This window comes from Brassica napus, chromosome A9 (genome assembly GCF_020379485.1).
Source record: "Brassica napus cultivar Da-Ae chromosome A9, Da-Ae, whole genome shotgun sequence".
In the NCBI taxonomy this organism is placed as follows: Eukaryota; Viridiplantae; Streptophyta; class Magnoliopsida; order Brassicales; family Brassicaceae; genus Brassica; species Brassica napus.
In genome coordinates this window covers 15,381,951-15,401,620 of record NC_063442.1, presented here as the reverse complement: position 1 = coordinate 15,401,620, position 19,670 = coordinate 15,381,951, and the positions used below count along the sequence as shown (strand labels likewise).

At 34.8% G+C, this 19,670-nt stretch overlaps 3 protein-coding genes and 1 pseudogene across 3 annotated transcripts; all 4 read left to right on the top strand.

The window, feature by feature from the left end:
- Positions 1 to 2,523: 2,523 nt before the first annotated feature.
- On the top strand, positions 2,524 to 4,516 carry LOC106388870 (pentatricopeptide repeat-containing protein At2g01740-like). Its single transcript, XM_013829047.3, has one exon. The coding sequence runs from the start codon at positions 2,765 to 2,767 to the stop codon at positions 4,439 to 4,441; it is 1,677 nt and encodes a 558-aa protein (XP_013684501.1). The 5' UTR covers positions 2,524 to 2,764; the 3' UTR covers positions 4,442 to 4,516.
- Positions 4,517 to 5,808: 1,292 nt separating this feature from the next.
- On the top strand, positions 5,809 to 7,565 carry LOC125578295. The gene is made up of 4 exons (XM_048740699.1): positions 5,809 to 6,496; positions 6,572 to 6,655; positions 6,788 to 6,869; positions 6,941 to 7,565. The coding sequence occupies exons 1-4, from the start codon at positions 5,945 to 5,947 to the stop codon at positions 7,366 to 7,368; spliced, it is 1,146 nt and encodes a 381-aa protein (XP_048596656.1). The 5' UTR covers positions 5,809 to 5,944; the 3' UTR covers positions 7,369 to 7,565.
- Positions 7,566 to 7,797: 232 nt separating this feature from the next.
- LOC125578296 lies at positions 7,798 to 12,811 on the top strand (annotated as a pseudogene).
- A 959-nt stretch (positions 12,812 to 13,770) lies between these two features.
- Positions 13,771 to 18,859, top strand: LOC125578294 (protein VAC14 homolog). The gene is made up of 20 exons (XM_048740698.1): positions 13,771 to 14,168; positions 14,273 to 14,386; positions 14,462 to 14,527; positions 14,627 to 14,716; positions 14,805 to 14,924; positions 15,020 to 15,048; positions 15,147 to 15,289; positions 15,389 to 15,483; positions 15,635 to 15,721; positions 15,812 to 15,919; positions 16,013 to 16,104; positions 16,196 to 16,277; positions 16,369 to 16,434; positions 16,551 to 16,666; positions 16,746 to 16,866; positions 17,035 to 17,196; positions 17,290 to 17,418; positions 17,507 to 17,575; positions 17,668 to 17,958; positions 18,251 to 18,859. Exons 1-20 carry the CDS (start codon positions 14,079 to 14,081, stop codon positions 18,383 to 18,385), a joined length of 2,205 nt encoding a protein of 734 aa, XP_048596655.1. The 5' UTR covers positions 13,771 to 14,078; the 3' UTR covers positions 18,386 to 18,859.
- The last annotated feature ends 811 nt before the right edge of the window (positions 18,860 to 19,670 follow it).

Below are 19,670 nucleotides of genomic sequence, written 5' to 3'. Positions count from 1 at the left end.
ATTTTTTTTTCAACTATTCTTAATTATTATTTTTTTCTTTTCTTTATATAATTTAAGCATTCATAAAAATAATTGAATTTTTTATTGAAAAGTTCAAATCTTTATTAAAACTATATAATTTTTTTATTAAAATATTAACCACATAATAAAATTAATTTATCAGAGTTATACCAACTTAATTCATTAAAAAAATAAAGTTTAATTTTTTAAACATAAATAGTCATTTAAAATGAAATACAATAAATAAAGATAAAAAATTTAAGTTTTTTATAAAATAAAAGACAAATATATAAAAATACGACATTTACTAAATATTTATCAATTAAAAAATAAAAAAGTAAACCCGCGCTTTAAAAGCGCGGGTCAAAATCTAGTACTTAGTTATAAGGTGTTCACGTCAATGTGCACATATATGTGTATGTAAAAGTATATAAAGATGGTTGATAAATATATAAAGATACTGTTAATTAATATTAAATGACTTTTTTTAAAATAATACATGAAAAATAAAATTCTTAAAATGAAATTATTTTAAAACAAAAATATTGTAAAATTTATAGAAACTATAATATATAATTTATATATAATTATTTAAATATATAACTTATATATATGCATATAACGGATCAAATTCGCTCTTACAAAATTTGATATTTGTGATTTGTTTTTTAATGGATATTTCATTTTAGTATTTGATTTGATTCGTAGAGTAACGAATATCTGGATTTTTTAGTTCGAATCAAAATTTATGAATAATTTGTCTAGCTCTATTCGTAAATAGTAAAAATAACATAAAGAAAAATCATGCATGTGAGTTTTATATTAAAAAATAAATAAAGTACATAGTGTAAACATATTTATGTAGAGTTTGGGTGAGAAACTCTCTACATATGACATGTGTCCATTTTAGTGTGAACACATTTATCACAATGCTTGTATACATGACATGTATCCAATTTAGTTTGAACGCATTTATTACAATGTTTTACCTTTAATATATAAGGGATGTAACTAGTTTTTCATAGAGACAAATATCATAACCAAAAAATCACTTTTAATTTATACTCAAAATATATATTTTGGAATTGCATATAATATAAATTAAGAACATTTTTCATTGTATGAAATATATTAAAAATGTAAAACATTAGTTTTAACAAATTAATTGAGATATATATAATAATAGTACTTCGAATGGTGACCATTGTTCCGTCCCGTCCCGCAGTTAATAGTAACAAAAATCTATACATATACTATATATTTATACATTTTTATAACTGTTGGAACCGCACCGCAGTTGAACCGCTTGTCACGCACCGCTCAAACCGCAGTCACCTTGTGGAATTTGTTACTACTGTACAAGCTAACATGATCAATGTATGTCATAGTCAATATATTTATTTACCATATCCTACTTCGTGCACCAGCAATGATTATTATCTCCAATGGTCACCGGGTGGGGCTTGATTTGACAATCTTTTTGGCCACGATTCCAACAGTAGTTAAGAAATCCACCCGTAGGAGGTATAATAACAGAACACTTACTTCCCGGGAGGTTGGGATGACTGCCGACTCGACTCTTAGAAAGGAAACAGTGGTTAAAACCAAAAGAGACAACTCGCTATAATTCCTCTCCATCCGCTATTCATTATACTGTCTTCCAAAAATAGTTGCAAAATAATTGTTTTTTGTTTTTTGTTATTTCTTATCCTACAGCTATGTATATATAAAAACTAATTTTACTATTACTCTCGAGAATTTTTTTCTTTGTTCTAGTCTTGAGGCTAAGTTAATGCTCGTACCTTTTCCTCCCAAAATAATCGTCGAACATTTTCTAAATTAAGATATAAATGGATAACTGAATCGTTAATTTTTTTAGCTATGCAATTCTAATAATTTAAACACTAGATTAAGATCCGCATCTTGCACAGAAAGAACATTCACTACACAATTTTTTTTTACGTACACTATTATTTATATTGCATTTTACATATTATAAAATAATAAATAATTAATATTTATTAAATAATCGAGAAGTAAATAATTATTACATATATAATTGAATTGGTAGGAACACATAAATCAAAATACTCATTCTTTTTATTTATATATAATCTTTTTATGAAACAATCATTTTTACCTATTTTCTATAGTATATAGTTAAACTTAAATGATATTAACACACACACACACATATATAGTGTACTTTTAATATGGTTATATATTAAATAAGACTTTGTACTCATAGAATTTTATGATCGTTTATATATTTGCATTGGAAGGGAAAGAATTACTTGATCCAAGCTATGGGGGTTTGGTTTGACTATCGAGAATAGAGTAGAATTTTATGTTTCTGTTTTAACACAAAAACTATAGACACAACCTAGATCAAAGTTGCATTAGTTTGTAAATTCTTTTTTCTATTTGAATAGATTTAACATTCTTTGAAAAAACAAGGAATAAAGAGAACTTTGGGAATACAGAAAAAACCCCTTAAAACGAAGCTAGATCAAAGTTTTGCATTAGTTTGTAAAAATAAAAAACCTTTCTATTTGAATAAATTTTAACCATCTTTCAAAAGAGGAAGGAATAAAGAATTTTTGGAATACATTTAACCGTCTCGTTGTTTAGAACCGAAACCGGTTTAGAACCGAAACCCGCGGTCGCTTCTTTTAACCTTGTAGGGTTTAACTTTAAGCCTCTCCCTAGTCCGTGAAAGTTGTAACCTTTCGAAATCGTCTGAAGAAGAATCCCATGTCCATGAATGGTCGGAGAAGCTCTCCAATTTCTCTCTCGCCTGAGAAAGTCTTCGTCTTTCCCAGACCCACTCACCTTCAACAAGCACATCCATCGGCTCATCGACTCCAGCTGCGGCGTCCTCTCTCTCAAACTCGTAGCTTACCTTGTCTCCAGAGGCTACACTCCTCATCGCTCTTCCTTCAATTCAATCGTATCGCTTCTTTGCAGATCAGGGCAGGTTAAATTCGCTGAAGACATCGTTCGGGCCATGCCCAAGTTCGGATCTTTACCGGATGTTGTGTCTTACAACTCTCTGATCGATGGGTACTGTAGAAACGGCGATGTGGGTAACGCTAGTTTGGTGTTTGAGAGGCTAAGAAGAGTCTCCGATGGTTTGTTTATCTGCAGACCTGATGTGGTTAGCTTCAACTCATTGTTTAATGGGTTTGGCAAGAAGAAGATGTTGGTTGAGGTTTTTTTGTATATGGGTGTTATGTTCAAGTGCTGTTCTCCTAACGTTGTTACTTACAGTACTTGGATAGACTCTTTCTGCAAATCAGGAGAGTTGGAATCGGCTTTGAAGAGCTTTAGGTTTATGAAGAGAGATGGTTTGGCTCCGAATGTGGTTACTTTCACTTGTTTGATCGACGGGTATTGCAAATCCGGGGTGGGCTTGGAGGTTGCGGTTTCGCTATACGAAGAAATGAGAGAAGTTGGGATGTCTATTAACGTTGTTACTTACAGTGCGTTGATAGATGGGTTCTGCAAACAAGGGGAAATGCAGAGGGGCGAGGAGTTGTATTTGCAAATGCGCGAGGATGGAGTGGAGCCTAACTCTCTTGTATACACCGCGTTTATCGACGGGTATTTCAAGAATGGCGATGCTGATAACGCCATGAAGTTTCTTGCCAAATTGCTTAACCAAGGGATGAAGCTTGATACCGCGGCTTACGGTGTAATCGTGTCGGGACTCTGCGGTATTGGTAGAGTGAAGGAGGCAGCTGAGGTGGTAGATGATATGGAGAAAGGTGGTTTGGTTCCTGATGAGATGATTTTGACGACGATGATGAATGGTTATTTTAAATCCGGGCGGGTGAAGGATGCGGTTAAGGTGTATGGAGAGTTCATAGCAAGAGGGTTTGAGCTTGATGTTGTAGCGCGTACGGCTCTGATCGATGGGCTTGCGAAGAGCGGGCGGGTACATGAAGCTGTAGCTTATTTCTGCAAAGAGAAAGCTAATGATGTTATGTACACTGTGGTTATTGATGCTTTGTGCAAAGAAGGAGACTTTATAGAAGTTGAGAGACTCTTTGAAGCTGGACTTGTTGCGGATAAGTTCATGTACACTTGTTGGATAGCTGGTTTGTGTAAGCAAGGGAACTTGGTGGGTGCGTTTAAGTTGAAAACCAAAATGGTTCAAGAGGGTCTCGAGCTCGACTTGCTAACGTACACGACGTTGATCAACGGCTTAGCTAGCAAGGGGTTGATGGTGGAGGCTAGACAGGTTTTTGATGAAATGCTGAGAAGAGAGATTAGACCTGATTCAGCTGTGTTTGATCTCTTGATTAGAGCTTATGAAAAAGAGGGAGACATGACTGCTGCTTCAGAGTTGTTTCTTGATATGCAAGCTAGAGGGCTTGTAACAGTGGTAAGTGATGCGGATTGCAGCAAACAATGTGACAATGAAGTGACCTGTACTTGAACTTAAGTGACTTTGTCAAATGTGATCTTTTACATTTAAAAATGAATACCTTAAACAAAAGGTACATTATTTTTAGAGAAAAAGACTAGGATAGCACCAAACCAAGTTTTTGTTCCCAAAGTAGCACTCAAGGCTCAAAAGTCACAAAAATAGGTTTCATTAAAGAGGTAAATATATACTTATACCCCTTGGGTTAATTAATCCAAACCTTAGGGTTTAGAGTTAAGGGGTGGGGTTTTGGAATTAGGGTTTAAAATTTTATAAAAAATAAATACTAAAATAAAAAATAAAAATTTTAAAAACTGTTTTAAAAAGTATTTTTAAATTATAAAAAGAAAATTTGAAAAAAAAATAAAAAAAAAATTTCGAAAAAAAAATTTCAAAATTTTTTTTATAAAATTTCGAATCTGAAAACATATAATCTGAAACTATAAAAAAAAATTCTTTTTTTAATTTTTTTAATTTTTGTTTATTTATTTAATTTTAAATCAAGGGTATTAGGGATATTTTACCCTTTAATGAATGTCATTTTTGTGACTTTCTCCTTCTAGTGCTATTTTTGAGACATAAACTTCAAAAGGTGCTATTATTGACAATTGCCCTTATTTTTATTGTTATATGCATATACAGAATAGTTTTAGCTGAGGAAATGGAACTTGTGTTGTCTCTGCTTTATTAGACGCATGTTGCTGTAATCTTAAGCCATTTAATAGTTAGAATGGAAATGGTACTTGCAAGGAAGAGTATGAAGCTCTGCTCCATCCTCATAAGAGCTCAGATATATACAACAGTCATGCAGAAAAGAAACCAAAGTAGACATCTTTCAAACTTTATAAAAAAAAAGAAAAGAGTTTGAAAGTAACAAAACTGTTGTCATAATAGATTGGCTTTACCGCATCGTCAGCAAGAAATGTTCTTTCAGTTGCACAAAACTAATACAAACATTCCTCATAATGCAGTCATCATCATCATACACGGGATGAATCCAACACTGAGATAGTCAAACATGTATCCAATACATAAGAGCCCAAATTATTATACCATAGATAGAGCTCACAAATTATTTAACAGAACCTTTGTTACCTACATTATTCCGCAAATATCACTTGAATAAAGAATCCTCAAATGAGATGATGAGTTTCGAATTTGAACCTAAACTTTAGGTTGATCTTATCAAATCTAATGAAAACAAAATACGTACAAGTCGTATATTTATGAAGAACCTTTTTATTGGATTTGGTATAAATAAAACAAAAGGATGAGGTAGGTGGGCCAAAGGCCCAAAAACAACCACAGAATCGAAATAACAAAACTCGTGGCGCACACTCATATCTGATTTACAACCGAAAGGAGACAAAAGCTGCCTCGAACAGTGGGCCTATAGAAATCCTCCCCACATCCTAATCCTTATCCTTTTACCTTCTCTCTTTTATTCTCTCCTCCCCTTCGTCTCCAAGCAATCACCCCCGATTACTTCCTTTCTCCATCATCTCAGTGGTCTAGATGATGGAGCTGAGTTCCTTCTTCCCCACCTTCTGCTCCCCTGATCTCTTACTTTTCGTAGCACCGCTCTGGATCGCTGTCGTTGTCGGAGTTTTAGTGGGTTGGGTATGGAGACCAAGTTGGGCTAGAGATGACAAACTCTTCACCTTCTTCAACAACAACCTTCCCCGTCCCGCCGCCACTACTACTACCACCACCGTACCTTCATTTGAATCTCGCCAGGTGTATAAAGAGAAATCTGGGTTTGTGACGGGCGATGATTTTAGGCATCTATGGAACTTGGTCGAGGTCAAAGACGGTGGTCCTGCCTGGATTCAGATGATGGACCGGTCTACTCCCACCTTCTCTTACCAAGCTTGGAGAAGAGATCCTCACGATGGGCCGCCTCAGTACCGTAGCAGAACTGTGTTCGAAGACGCCACTCCTGAGATGGTGAGGGATTTCTTCTGGGATGATGACTTCCGTTCCAACTGGGATGATATGCTTTTGTTTTCTTCGACGCTCGAGGCTTGTAAGGATACTGGGACTATGGTTGTTCAATGGGTCCGCAAGGTTACTACTCTCTTCTTGTTTCTACAGAGCTTTTTTTGTTTTGTCTCGTGATTGACTGTGGTATCTTTTTCGCAGTTCCCTTTCTTTTGTAGCGACAGGGAGTATATCATAGGCCGGAGAATATGGGACGCTAGCCGAGTCTTTTACTGCGTTACTAAGGTAGTGTTCTTTTAAAAATATATATATAGCCCTTTAAATTTGTAAATAAATAATAATAATAATAATATAAACCAAAATTTGTATAGGTTATTGTGGATATGAATTTTGTTATTCTCTTGTATTTTATTTTAGGGAGTACAATACCCGTCTGTACCACGACAAAGCAAGCCAAGGCGTGTTGACTTATACTATTCAAGCTGGTGCATCCGTGCAGGTATGTAGTACCACTGTCATGTACTTTTGTCTATGTTATGTAATTTCATTTTTTTTTTATCATTTGTGTAGTTGAATCGAAAAGAGGGAATGGTGAGATGACATCTTGCGAGGTGCTACTATTTCATCACGAAGATATGGGGATACCGTGGGAGATAGCAAAGCTCGGGGTGAGACAAGGGATGTGGGGTGCGGTGAAGAAAATAGAGCCTGGCTTACGTGCTTATCAGAGGGCTAAAGCAGCAGGAGCAGGTTTATCACCAAGTGCCATCATGGCTCAGATCAACACTAAAGTGAGTGTGGAGGAGTTTATGAACGAGAGGGATTCGACAGGAGAGGTTGCAGGAGATGAGAAGCCGTCGTCTGGGAAAAACATACCGAAGATGCTGGTGGTGGGAGGGGCGATTGCGCTTGCGTGTACATTGGACAAAGGGCTGTTGACAAAGGCGGTGATATTCGGAGTAGCGAGAAGGTTTGCAAGAATGGGAAAGAGGATGTAGGAGAATGAATGTGTACATGTAAAGTGGTAAGGGAGCGAATGATGGAAGATGCGAGGCAATTCAAATAGAGAAAGAAAGGCTGTTTCATTTGTCTTGGTGAATGTATCAATGATGTAAAAGCAAAGAGAAAAAGAAAGAGAGAAAGGGTTAATTCTTTGTGTTGGATTTGTGATAATAAACATATCAAACCTTTTTTATATTGTCTGAATTGCTGATGAAGTGAAAGTCATGGGGATTTGATAACAAAACACAGACGAAATCTAAAAATGACTTGTGTTTAGAAATATAACTACTAGGTAGATTGTAAAAGAGTAAATATTTCCTTTGCTTTCAGCAAGTCTGAAGTCTCTCAACATTTTTGTTGTTATTGCAACAAATCAGAGCTAGCCCCTTTGGCTTGGGTGAAACTGTTACAATTGAAGTGCTATACCTATACACAATGACTCAATCCTTGATAGTGCAGTGATACTGACACCATATCATATTAAGCAACGGACAACTTTCTTACACACCTGTAAACCGAGATGGGAAAGAGATAACATATGGACCATATGAGGATCGTGCTCTTACGCACCTCTTACGCACCTGTTATTGTTCACTTTGAGAATAACAGTCCGTTTGCTGTTGTTGGGAACCATACTCAATTTCACACTGGGGTTGCCTTCAGATAATAGAGGATTACAGGTTGACTCATGGGGGGGAGCTAGGCAAAAGGGTGTTTTCTCAAGCGATAATGGCTTATTCTATGTAGGAGATGACCTATGGAGCTGGCAGACGTTACTTGAACTTGCCTTTGGCTGCCCGCTTGTTGAAACTATATTTAACAAGTTGACTATCAAAGTGAGTTTAATTAGCATTTTCTACCAATCGCTATCATTTCTTTTCTTGTTGTTAGCAAGCACTCGCTAACGCATGGTGCAATTGTATTATAGCAATATGCGTAAACTGATAAGAGCAGGCCAATCAATGCAATCATCTGCCGCTTTCGTAAGTCAATTCCTCAGCTACGGCTATTAGTTTATGCAATCATCTGCCGCTTTTGTTAGCAAGCACTCGCTAACACATGGTGCAATCATATTATAGCAATATGTGTAAACTGATAGAGCAGGCCAATCAATGCAATCATCTGCCGCTTTCGTAAGTCAATTCCTCAGCTACGGCCATTATTGAATCGGAGAAACTTATTCTGTCACCCAAAACGACCATTCCTTCTGTCGGAAAAAGGACTTGCCCTAGACCTCGGTCGTGCTTCTGGTTTCCATTATAACTCATTTTGTAAAACTGATTAATGTTATGTGACGTTTTTTGGCGGGTGTACTATACGTTCAAACCAATATACATGCTTGTATCGGCGTTTTTCTTCGTCTTTGTGGCTTCTCTTGCTTATGTACACATGAATCTCGATATCGCAAAAAAGTAGAAATCTCACATTAAAGTCCTTCGCTTTCATTTATAGACTCCTAAAAGATATAGACTGTTGTAGTTATCTTTGACCTACTGTGTTTCCAATGAACTGTTGTAGATAGTATTTTGCTCTCAAGTCTTGATTTCCTCAGTTTTGTTAAGCGATGATAAGAGTTAACCATTCCACCAAGTGAAGTCGAGGAGATAATGTTTTGATTCAATTTCATTAATGTTTTGTAGTATGAGTATCCATACTCGTGACTCGTGAGATCCCCTATATATTAAAGGAAAAGCATTTTTTAAGGCTTTCCTTAATTATCTCTTAGTTGTTTTTTCAAGGATGCATGAGAAGGCTCCATTCTTTTTTTTCTTATGTGTCGCGCTCACATCAATTCTCACAAAATCATTTAATGTGAAACCATTAAATGTTTCCTTTTTTGATGATTTTTTTTTGCAAACTCTTTTTCCATGTCCTTGAGCAGTCGACGTTTTTTAATTTTTGTCAGACCGACTACAGAGTCTTTGAGCAGTCAACGTTCCATGTCCTTGATACAAGGCGCATCGATGGGTATCGGAAGCAGAGAAGAAGAAGATATGAGGGTGATCGACGTTCTTTACTAAGGTTATAAAGAAAGAGATTTTGTAAAGTAGGCGCATCGACGATCTTCTATTTCAGAAAGAGAAAACATCAAAGAATCCCCATCGAAAAGAAAAAAAGAGAAGAAATGGAAGGCTTGATTCCATTTTTGTACAAAGCCATGGTCATGTATAAAAGAGAAGGAAACTTTTCGTCACTTTTGCTCAGCGATCATCATTCTCATCAACTTCCGGTTACTACAGGAGACTTCCTGGCGACTCCTCCGGTATATTTCGAACGTCAGTCCTCAGGCGATTTGGGACCGACCGTCTTGGATTGCTTAAAACGACGCCTTCTTCACCATCTCGCTTGCCCACTAGGAACATCACGAAACATACGTAAGGAGTGTTTTTGAAAATACTCTTTACATAAAGAGATACGAATCTTTCTTGACGTGTCCTCTTATCCTAAGGTATATTTCTTATGAGTAACTACCCAAGGACTTAATAGAGTGATTTTATATTATGATCTTGATTTTTAATTTGATATTATTAGGGACGTTCAAATACGTTCTACCCAGATTTTCTAATTGTTCTGAAGACTCAGAGGTAATATATTTATTGTCTATTATAAATTTTGTTTTAAGTTGTAGACCTTTTATTATCTACATAAAAATTCATGTGTTTCAGGGTTCTGTTCTGATAGCTGGTAGTTCTGTGCATGGCTCTAAGTCTAATCTGAAGACAACTGCTAAACGTGAAAGATCCCATATCGAAAGTTTAGAGGCAGCTATCTACAGGGGCACTGTTAACGAACATCGACATTCGGATTCGATTAAGAAAGTGAAGACTGAAAATAGTGGCTGAAGAATTATTGAAAACCTGTCTACAATGAAGATAGGCTTTTCTCTTTTATTGTTATAAGTATTTTAATTGTTTTAATCTTCGTATTATGCTTGGTTTTTGGGTTCTGTTTAACAATTTTGGAAGTCTGAAGTGTTTTATTTTTTAACCTTTTTACGTACTCTAAGCATATGTTGGTTGTTTTTAATATAAACCCTCTTATCATATTTTTTCTGATCGGGTCGATTTTATACTAATTTACAGATCGTATATAAACTTTTATATGACATAATTGGTTGAAGTTATCTAATATATTTGGGCAATATAAAATATTTTAAAAGGAATCATTATTTATGTAAAGTTTATTTTCCATGGATATAGTCTATAGCTTTGTAAATATGAATATATCCCTTATTATAAAATATCCTATACAAATTGTTATAGCACATACTATATACAAGTACAATAAACAGAAGAGATCAAATATATTTTGTCCTTTTTAAAATCGAATATAATATTATTGTACGTGCATTTAAACTATTAATAATCTTATCCCCTATTATAAACTAAAATATTCTTAACTTGGGGAAGTGTCTAAAATTATTGTATCAATTATACAAGATTTACGCAATATATCAAGAGAATATTTAGCAATGGTAGATGATATATATACCCGTCTTCTTCAAAATATTTGGTGATCATTTCTAAAGAACTACATAATTGTTCGCAAATTATCCCAAGCTTATTTAAAAACACTCAAACCATGCAGCCGTCAAAGTATGTTTGGGAAATAAAAAAAAAGTATGGTTTGGATCCTTCTTTCCGTTATCTTTTTATATTTTTAGTCATATCATATTTTCTATTCTGTGAAGGTACGGTACACATGGAAGATTGAGCCATCTTCTACACATAATACTGTGACTTTCTGTACGAAGATGTAAGTGATCTTCCTTTCTCTATGCTTATTATACTCTTCATTATAGATCTAAATCTGATGTATCTCATAAAATATGTATCAGGACTCCAAAAAAATTGCGAATTCCAGCAAGACTAAAGTGGCCGAACAATGTGAATATAACAGTGACATATATAGTATTTACAGTCATTGAGCAGCCTTTCGAAAAAATTATCCACGAGAAAGTAAAATCCAAGTTTATTGTCTGGATGGAGAATAATAAGTTAAGCCATGATAGTGTAAGGCTCAAATTTTTGGGTTGTGGCGCAAAGAAAACTTATTCGTGGGATTCAAAAGCTAGAGAGTGGAAACCATAATTCAAGATATGACGATTGTTTTCTTATTATCATGCAAGAAAAATAAACTGACCATTACATATAAATCTCACTGATAAGGACAATATACTAAAATGACTTCTTATAGATCGCAGTGTAGAAATCGTAGGATATTTAATTTGTGTACTCAAACTATGGTGGTCAATTGAGAGGGGTAATGGTAAGATTTTTTTAATGAATATTAGTTATCTCTATTAGTAACTATGGCAAAAAAAAAAATTATGTTTAGGATCAGAATTGAATTTCTTATAGATAGCTTCAGAAATTTAATACCTTTTGAAGATTTTTCGGATATTTTATTTGATCCTCAGATTCCTCAAATAAAGAATTATTTTTTAATCAATGTGAGTATAAAATTATTTAAAATTTGATATAGTTACTATATGTTAACAGATATGATTTTTTTTTTTACTTTCAGGATTCAATTCCGTGCATTTTGATTAAACTTCAAAAAAAATTTAGACTATAATTTCTTATCGTATCAATTAATTATGTTATTTTGGTTTTTATATTAAAACAAATTATGTGTGTTTAAAGGGTGGAATCACATTCAATTTCTTTTCTCTTAAATTTTTTTATATAATAAAAATAACTATATTTTATTTATTTAAGGCAGTTATGGTATTACTTTTCAAATGTTATTGTTCCACTAAAAAACCAGAAATTCCGGTATTTTTCACTTTCTCTTCAAATATATACTTATGTCTTACAAAATCATAGTATATAACTTCAAACAATGATACATATGCCTCATCCCGCGCAAGACGCGGGTTACTACCTAGTTGTATGTATATGGTTTCTCTTCAGATAACCAACTTAGAATATAATGATGAAGGTAACAAATTAATTAGCCAATTCTTATGTTCACAAAATACTTTAATTGTATACCCACATAGTTCATTATATTATTATTATATAATAGCCACTGATATGTGTTTCGAAACCCGACCCGGACCCACGGTTAAACCGGTAAACCCAGTGACCCAGAAAAAATCCGGTTTGGGTTTTGTGAAAAACTCAATATTTAAAAATTCACAAAACCCCGCAAAAACCCACTAAAACTCGGAACCCGATACCGATTGAACCACCGGTTGAACCAATAAATAGCTTTTACATCATTTTTTAGGTTTTAAATTATGTTTTATATTATAAGTTTTCAATTAAGAAGTTAGATGCTGACAAAAAAAAGGTTAGATTTTCTCTTTTCAGTTTTATATTTGTGATTTTTAGATTTTGATGAAGATTTCACTAAGTCATTTGAAGAAAATGAAGTCAACGATGATAAAGAAAACCATTAGTTGATGTGATTTGGTATTAGTTTATTTCCGATATTGATAATTTATTACAGCGATTTTTTACTTTTGGTTTATTTTGAATTTGAAGTTTACTTTATTATTCACATTAGACATTTAAATATTCATGAATTTTATATCTTGATTTTTTTAAATGTCATAACTCTTACTTTGTTATAGAAAAATTTAAATAATCTAAACTATTTTTTTGATATTTTGTATGTAAAATGAAAAAAAAAATTAAAGTTAAGTATTTTCTAAATACTTTTTAAACATAAACTATATACATATCTAAACTATTATTTTATGTTTTAAAAAACATTTTAAAAATATTAAACTTTAGTTTTTATATATTTATTTTCATAGCTAGTATATTATTATATAATAAAATTAATTTATTTATTAACCTGCGGTTCACCCGCGGTCGACCCAGTGACCCATCGATCCGGTAAATCGTCCGGTTCAGTGTCCGGGTCGGGTTTAAAAACATTGTGTCAAACATGTTAACTTTCATAACACTAACACATGCAAACATAAAACTTTGTAAAAAACAGTTATTACTTTTACAGTATGTATAGGTACTATTTTAGAATGTAAACTTTTTAGTTTTAGATGACTTTAAGTGAGTTGAAAATTACAATGATTTGAATTAAAACTAATTTAGAAACTCATAAAATATGAGATTTTTTAATTTTTTTTTTTGTAACTAAAAATTTCTACCAAAACACTCTAAAATAACAACAAGAATCTTAAAACTTATAACTTAAAATATTTTCAATAACAACAGAATTCAAAATAATTTATCAAATAAAAAGTTCAAATGACAGTATTTTACTATTTTTTAATAAAAAAATCATGTTTAAACAAAATTGTATTTGTAATTTAATTAAAAAATACATTAGTAATATTTAGAAATCATTAAAGATTAAATTTAAATATATTTGAAAATTCTACATATGGTATTAATATGTCATCTCGTACTGTGATCACGCACTTTTCATTGTGTCTCTACTTCTTTTATAGAAAAACACCACTTGCGACTTGTGTGCTGATTTTTTTTTTCTCATCGAAAACAAAATAAAAGCATTAACGAAAAATAAATAAAATTTAATAACAGTCATAAATTTCGTTAATCCGCAAATCAAAACTCATTCGGGAAAGCGAGTAACTGCGTAGCCACAGATGAGTCGCCTCCATCTTCTTCTTCAGCAGATCTGATTGCTTTCGTGTTGAACACTCCGCCGCTCTTCTGATCGCGATTTAGGTCGTCGGAGATTTCGATTTAGGCTGATTCTTGATTTCAACATGTCAGACGCTCTTTCGGCGATTCCCGCCGCCGTTCATCGCAATCTCTCCGATAAACTCTACGAGAAGCGCAAAAATGCTGCGATTGAGGTTTGTCAATCAAATCTGCATCTTAGGGTTTTCATAACGATGACGACGACGATGATGATGATGATGATGATGATATGTGCGTTTTGCGTCTTTTTGATTTGTAGATTGAGAATACTGTGAAGCTTTTGATTGCTGCGGGTGACCATGACAAGATCTCCAAAGTGATCGATGTGTTGATTAAGGAGTTTGCTAAATCTCCTCAAGCTAATCATCGAAAGGTTTGATTTCTTTAGCATTTTTAGATCTGTTAGGGTTTTCGATTTTTACTGCAATGTTCTTTGTATTTTGCATAGGGTGGACTCATTGGCTTAGCTGCTGTAACTGTTGGTTTGGCCACAGAAGCTGCTCAATACCTTGAGGTATCTATATGTAAATAGACTGACTGCTACATTGTTTATCAATGTTATCTTTTACTATAATCCAATCTGATTGTTGATTTTGATTTGTCGAATGTGAAGCAAATAGTGCCACCTGTGATTGACTCCTTTACCGATCAAGATAGCCGAGTTCGGTACTATGCATGTGAAGCTCTCTATAACATTGCAAAGGTAAAGACTATTGTACTTAACATCCCGTGTCGTTTTGGTTTTATCATATGTGCTGTTTGCCATTGATGCACCATGTGGTTTACTACAGGTTGTGAGAGGGGAGTTCATTTTGTTCTTCAATAAGATTTTTGATGCTTTATGCAAACTCTCGGCTGATTCTGATGCCAATGTCCAAAGTGCTGCTCATCTTTTAGATCGCCTCGTTAAGGTATGGATAGTTTTTTTTCTTACGCATTAGTGGTTTGGTTTATATATATTTTGATCATATGCTGACTAGAGTTATACTTGTACCTTGTTGAATAGGATATTGTGACAGAGAGTGATCAATTCAGGTGTGTAAGCTAGCTTTTTCGGTTATACTTGTCAAAAACAAAACTGATATTGTTAACTCTCCATGTGATTTCACGTTTTTGGCATTTGGATTTTGCAGTATTGAGGAATTCATACCCCTGCTAAAAGAACGCATGAACGTTTTAAACCCTTATGTTCGACAATTTCTGGTAGGATGGATCACTGTTCTTGACAGTGTTCCTGACATTGATATGCTCGGGTTTCTGCCAGATTTTCTTGATGGTAATTGTAGTTTTGATAACTTCAGCTAGATATATATGGCCTTATCCAAGTTTATTTATTTGTGTTTTTGGGCGAACTAACTTACCAGTAAACTCCCAGGGTTATTCAATATGCTGAGCGACTCTAGTCATGAAATACGACAGCAAGCTGATTCAGCTCTGTCAGAGTTTCTTCAAGAGATTAAAAATTCACCAGTAAGCTTTCTGCTGTGTCCTGATTTAAAATCCTGCTACAAAATCCCGTTTCAGTATGTTTTTCTTTAGGTTTCTCATTTCTTGCTATTAGTGTACTTTCTATAAGATTTCATCGCTACATTTCTGACTGGAGTAGTTCTATTGTTGAAAGTCTGTAGATTATGGTCGCATGGCTGAAATACTGGTGCAGAGGGCTTCTTCTTCTGATGAATTCACTCGGTTAACGGCCATCACATGGGTAAGAATAAAAATCCACGTTTCTGCTTGGCCTCTTCCTGGAGATTCATATCTTAGAATGTGTTTTAAAATAAATATTGTACTCTTGTAGATAAACGAGTTTGTAAAACTCGGAGGTGACCAGCTCGTGCGTTACTATGCTGATATTCTAGGAGCTATCTTGCCTTGCATATCTGACAAAGAAGAAAAAATCAGGGTGGTAAGTTTGGTTCCTTTCCCTGAGTGATGAAAACTACAGGTCTCGTATGCAACGTTTCACTCTCTTTGTGTTTTTTTTTTTGGTTTGCATAAGGTTGCTCGTGAAACCAACGAAGAACTTCGTTCAATCCATGTTGAACCCTCAGATGGTTTTGATGTCGGTGCGATCCTCTCTGTAGCAAGGAGGTTAGTTTTTTTTCCCATGCCTTTGTTTGGTCCTTCTGAATGCTGTCATTGTTCGCCCGATTTTGTGACCTGTGAGTTTTTGCAATTACAGGCAGCTATCAAGCGATCATGAGGCTACCCGAATTGAAGCCTTGAATTGGATATCAACACTTTTGAACAAGCATCGTACTGAGGTGAAGAGAGCAGCTCTCTTTGGCACCAATCTTTTTTTAAATCACTCCTTTTGTTCGTGGCTTTATAATTAAATTGGGAATGTTGTAACAGGTCCTGTGCTTCCTGAATGACATATTTGACACACTGCTAAAAGCACTATCTGATTCTTCTGACGACGTGAGTTTTACTTCCATGAGTGTTAGTTTGGTGAATTTTATGCTGCATATGTTTGGTTTTATCTTATATTAAATTTATTTGATATTGAACTATCTTGACATGAAAATATATCATAGGTGGTGCTTTTGGTTCTGGAGGTTCATGCTGGTGTAGCAAAAGATCCACAATACTTTCGCCATCTCATCGTCTTTTTAGTCCACAATTTTCGAGCTGATAATTCTCTATTGGAAAGGTTACTCACATCTTATAACCCGTCTTATAGTTTATGGAAATAACATATTATTAAGTTGGTCAAAACATATCTGGTTTAGGCGTGGTGCCATTATTGTCCGGAGATTGTGTGTACTTTTGGATGCTGAAAGAGTCTATCGAGAGCTCTCAACTATACTCGAGGGAGAAGATAATCTTGACTTTGCTTCAACCATGGTTCAGGTATCTCTCCTTTCCCAGGTTTCGTCGGTTAAGTGATGTTTGAAAGTGCTAACATTTAGATGATTGGTTTAGTTTGCATGTTTTGGAAGTCTTTTCCGTTTCATGTTATTTCTCACTTTGACTTGTTAATTAAATAGATTGTCTTTTTCCTTTTGTTTTATGTTTCAGGCATTGAATTTGATTTTGCTTACAGCCCCAGAGTTATCAAAACTAAGAGGTCTTCTAAAAGGTTCACTCATCAATCGCGAAGGGAGAGAACTTTTTGTTGCCTTGTACGCTTCATGGTGCCATTCACCTATGGCCATTATAAGCCTCTGCTTATTAGCTCAGGTAGTTACAACAGCAAAATAATAATTTCTTGTTGTATATTTCTTGAAAGATCACTATCCGATATTGAATATTAGCAAATGGAATTATTGACAGGCGTACCAGCACGCGAGTGTCGTGATTCAGTCATTGGTAGAAGAAGACATAAACGTCAAGTTTCTTGTACAGCTTGATAAATTGATCCGGCTTCTCGAAACTCCAATCTTTACTTACCTTAGATTGCAGGTTTGCCTGATTTATCTCAACCCAAATAGATGTCTCCTTTTTCCGGCTTCTTCTTCTCATTGCTGTTTGAATCTTTTCTACTTTACAGCTTCTGGAACCAGGGAGATACACATGGTTGCTGAAAACACTTTATGGTCTTCTAATGTTGCTTCCTCAGGTAAAAAGAAAAACAGAAGTAGAGAACAACAACTTGTTCAATGTAATGGCAATGGTGGCTTTTTATAGTAGTTTTTTTTTTCTTGTATGCAGCAAAGTGCGGCGTTTAAGATACTTCGGACAAGACTCAAAACTGTCCCAACATACTCATTCAGTGGCGGTGGAAACCAAATAAGCAGAGCATCTTCAGGAGTTCCTTTCTCTCAGTATATGAATCATCACGAGGACGATGATGCAGAAGACATTAATATCACCAGTTCTCACCAAGGAATCAATTTTGCTGCACGGTTGCAACAATTTGAGAATGTACAGAGTCAGCATCGTGTCCAGGCAAGGAATAATGTCAAGTACACATATACCACTTCCTCTTCTTCTGCATCAAAGGTAAAGACAGCGCAACCTATATTTGATCACAGAATGATTTCACAATTCAACAGTTTTTTTTTATACAAATTACACAACTTTGCCAAATCAAGTTCTATGTTTTGTGGAAAAATGCGAAATAAAAGAAATTATGTAGCTGTTGTTAGATTTTGTCTTTGATTGGTAACATTGTGAAATTTTGTCTTTTTTTCCTTTCATATTCTGCCGTTATTTCAGTTTGCAAAAGTTACCAATTGGAGTAGTCGGCTAAGTGTTGATTTGACGTAATATCATCCTTAATGTGATGTTTTAGGAGGTGAAGAGATCTGAAGATGAAGAAGAAGAACAACATAAACCTCCACCTTCCTCGAGATCATCATCAGTTGCAGACAACAGTCGACCTCCATCAAGATCCTCAAGAAAAGGCCCTGGTCAATTACAGCTTTAACATCCCTGGTATGGTAAATGATATATCATCATCAATCATAATAATAATATCCATCCCGTGCATCGTCATCAGTATTCTTCGTTTGGACACCACCGATCCATTTCGTCTACTGTAAAATTGTATATCTCTCCATTCTTAGTAACTCTTCAAGTTTCCTCGGAACTTGTCTAAAAAAAAGCTACTACGGTCGTGTCCGTCCTCTCTTCCATTATCTCTCTGTCGGGTTTTTTATTTACGAGAGATTCTTCAGTCTACCTTTTTTGGTTTTCTTTTTCTTGAATCTGCTGCTTCACTGTTGTTCCTTTTTATTGAAGGGGAGATTATTTGTTTCCTTTGTGGATGTAAGCAAAAAAAAGAAAGTCATCATGTGGTTTTGTGTTGTTTTTTATATAACTGGAAAACCACATGAGGAAAATGGTGTAGAGATTACTTGATTGGATATTTATGTTGAATGATGCTTCTTGCTTGCTCCTATGATCTCTACTCTCTTGTTTTCGCAATGATAAATATATACATTCTACAATGTTTGTTGCTGAGTCTAGGCATGAGCATTATGGGTACAAGGTTGGATAGTCGGATAATATAATTGATGACTAAAACTGTTACCTGAACTCTATCCATGTAAAGTAAGGGTTGGATCAATTGGGTATCTGATAAAAGTAAGGGTAATTTCGAAACGATAACTTTTTATTTGGATGGCAGTTACGCAAAGTATACTTGCAAGTAGAAGACGTTGCATCTCGGTGAGTTTATTAGAGGTAAATAAAAACGGTATCGAGGAATAATCAGTTCGCTCAATACCGTCGTTACACAATGCAAATGCAAGATGCAACCCTCAAATACATCCAAGCCGCTCTCGTCACAGCCAATCAGATCAAAGTATCAACCCACATTCTTCAACCATCATTCTTGATTCTTTCCCTCCTCAAGCTTTCTTCAACAAGTCTTGGAATCCAGTGATCATCCCTTTCCTCAAGTTCCTACACTCTACAAACTCACCGTTCTTGCTCAACGTGTACCCTGACTTCGTCTATCTTCAGTCTAACGGCTTATACCGTTAGACTACGCACTGTTCCAGCCTTTCCAAGCCAAAAAAGAAGCTGTAGATGCCAACACGTTGCTACATTACACAAACGTCTTTGTGACGCGGCTTACTTCTTATCTTAACTCACCAACATTCCCGTCGTGGTGACGGAGTCTGTCTGGCCATCGAAGGGAGACGGTCTAGAGCGCGACGCGACTGGAGAACGCAAACAATTACAATAGTAACTTGATACAGCACGTG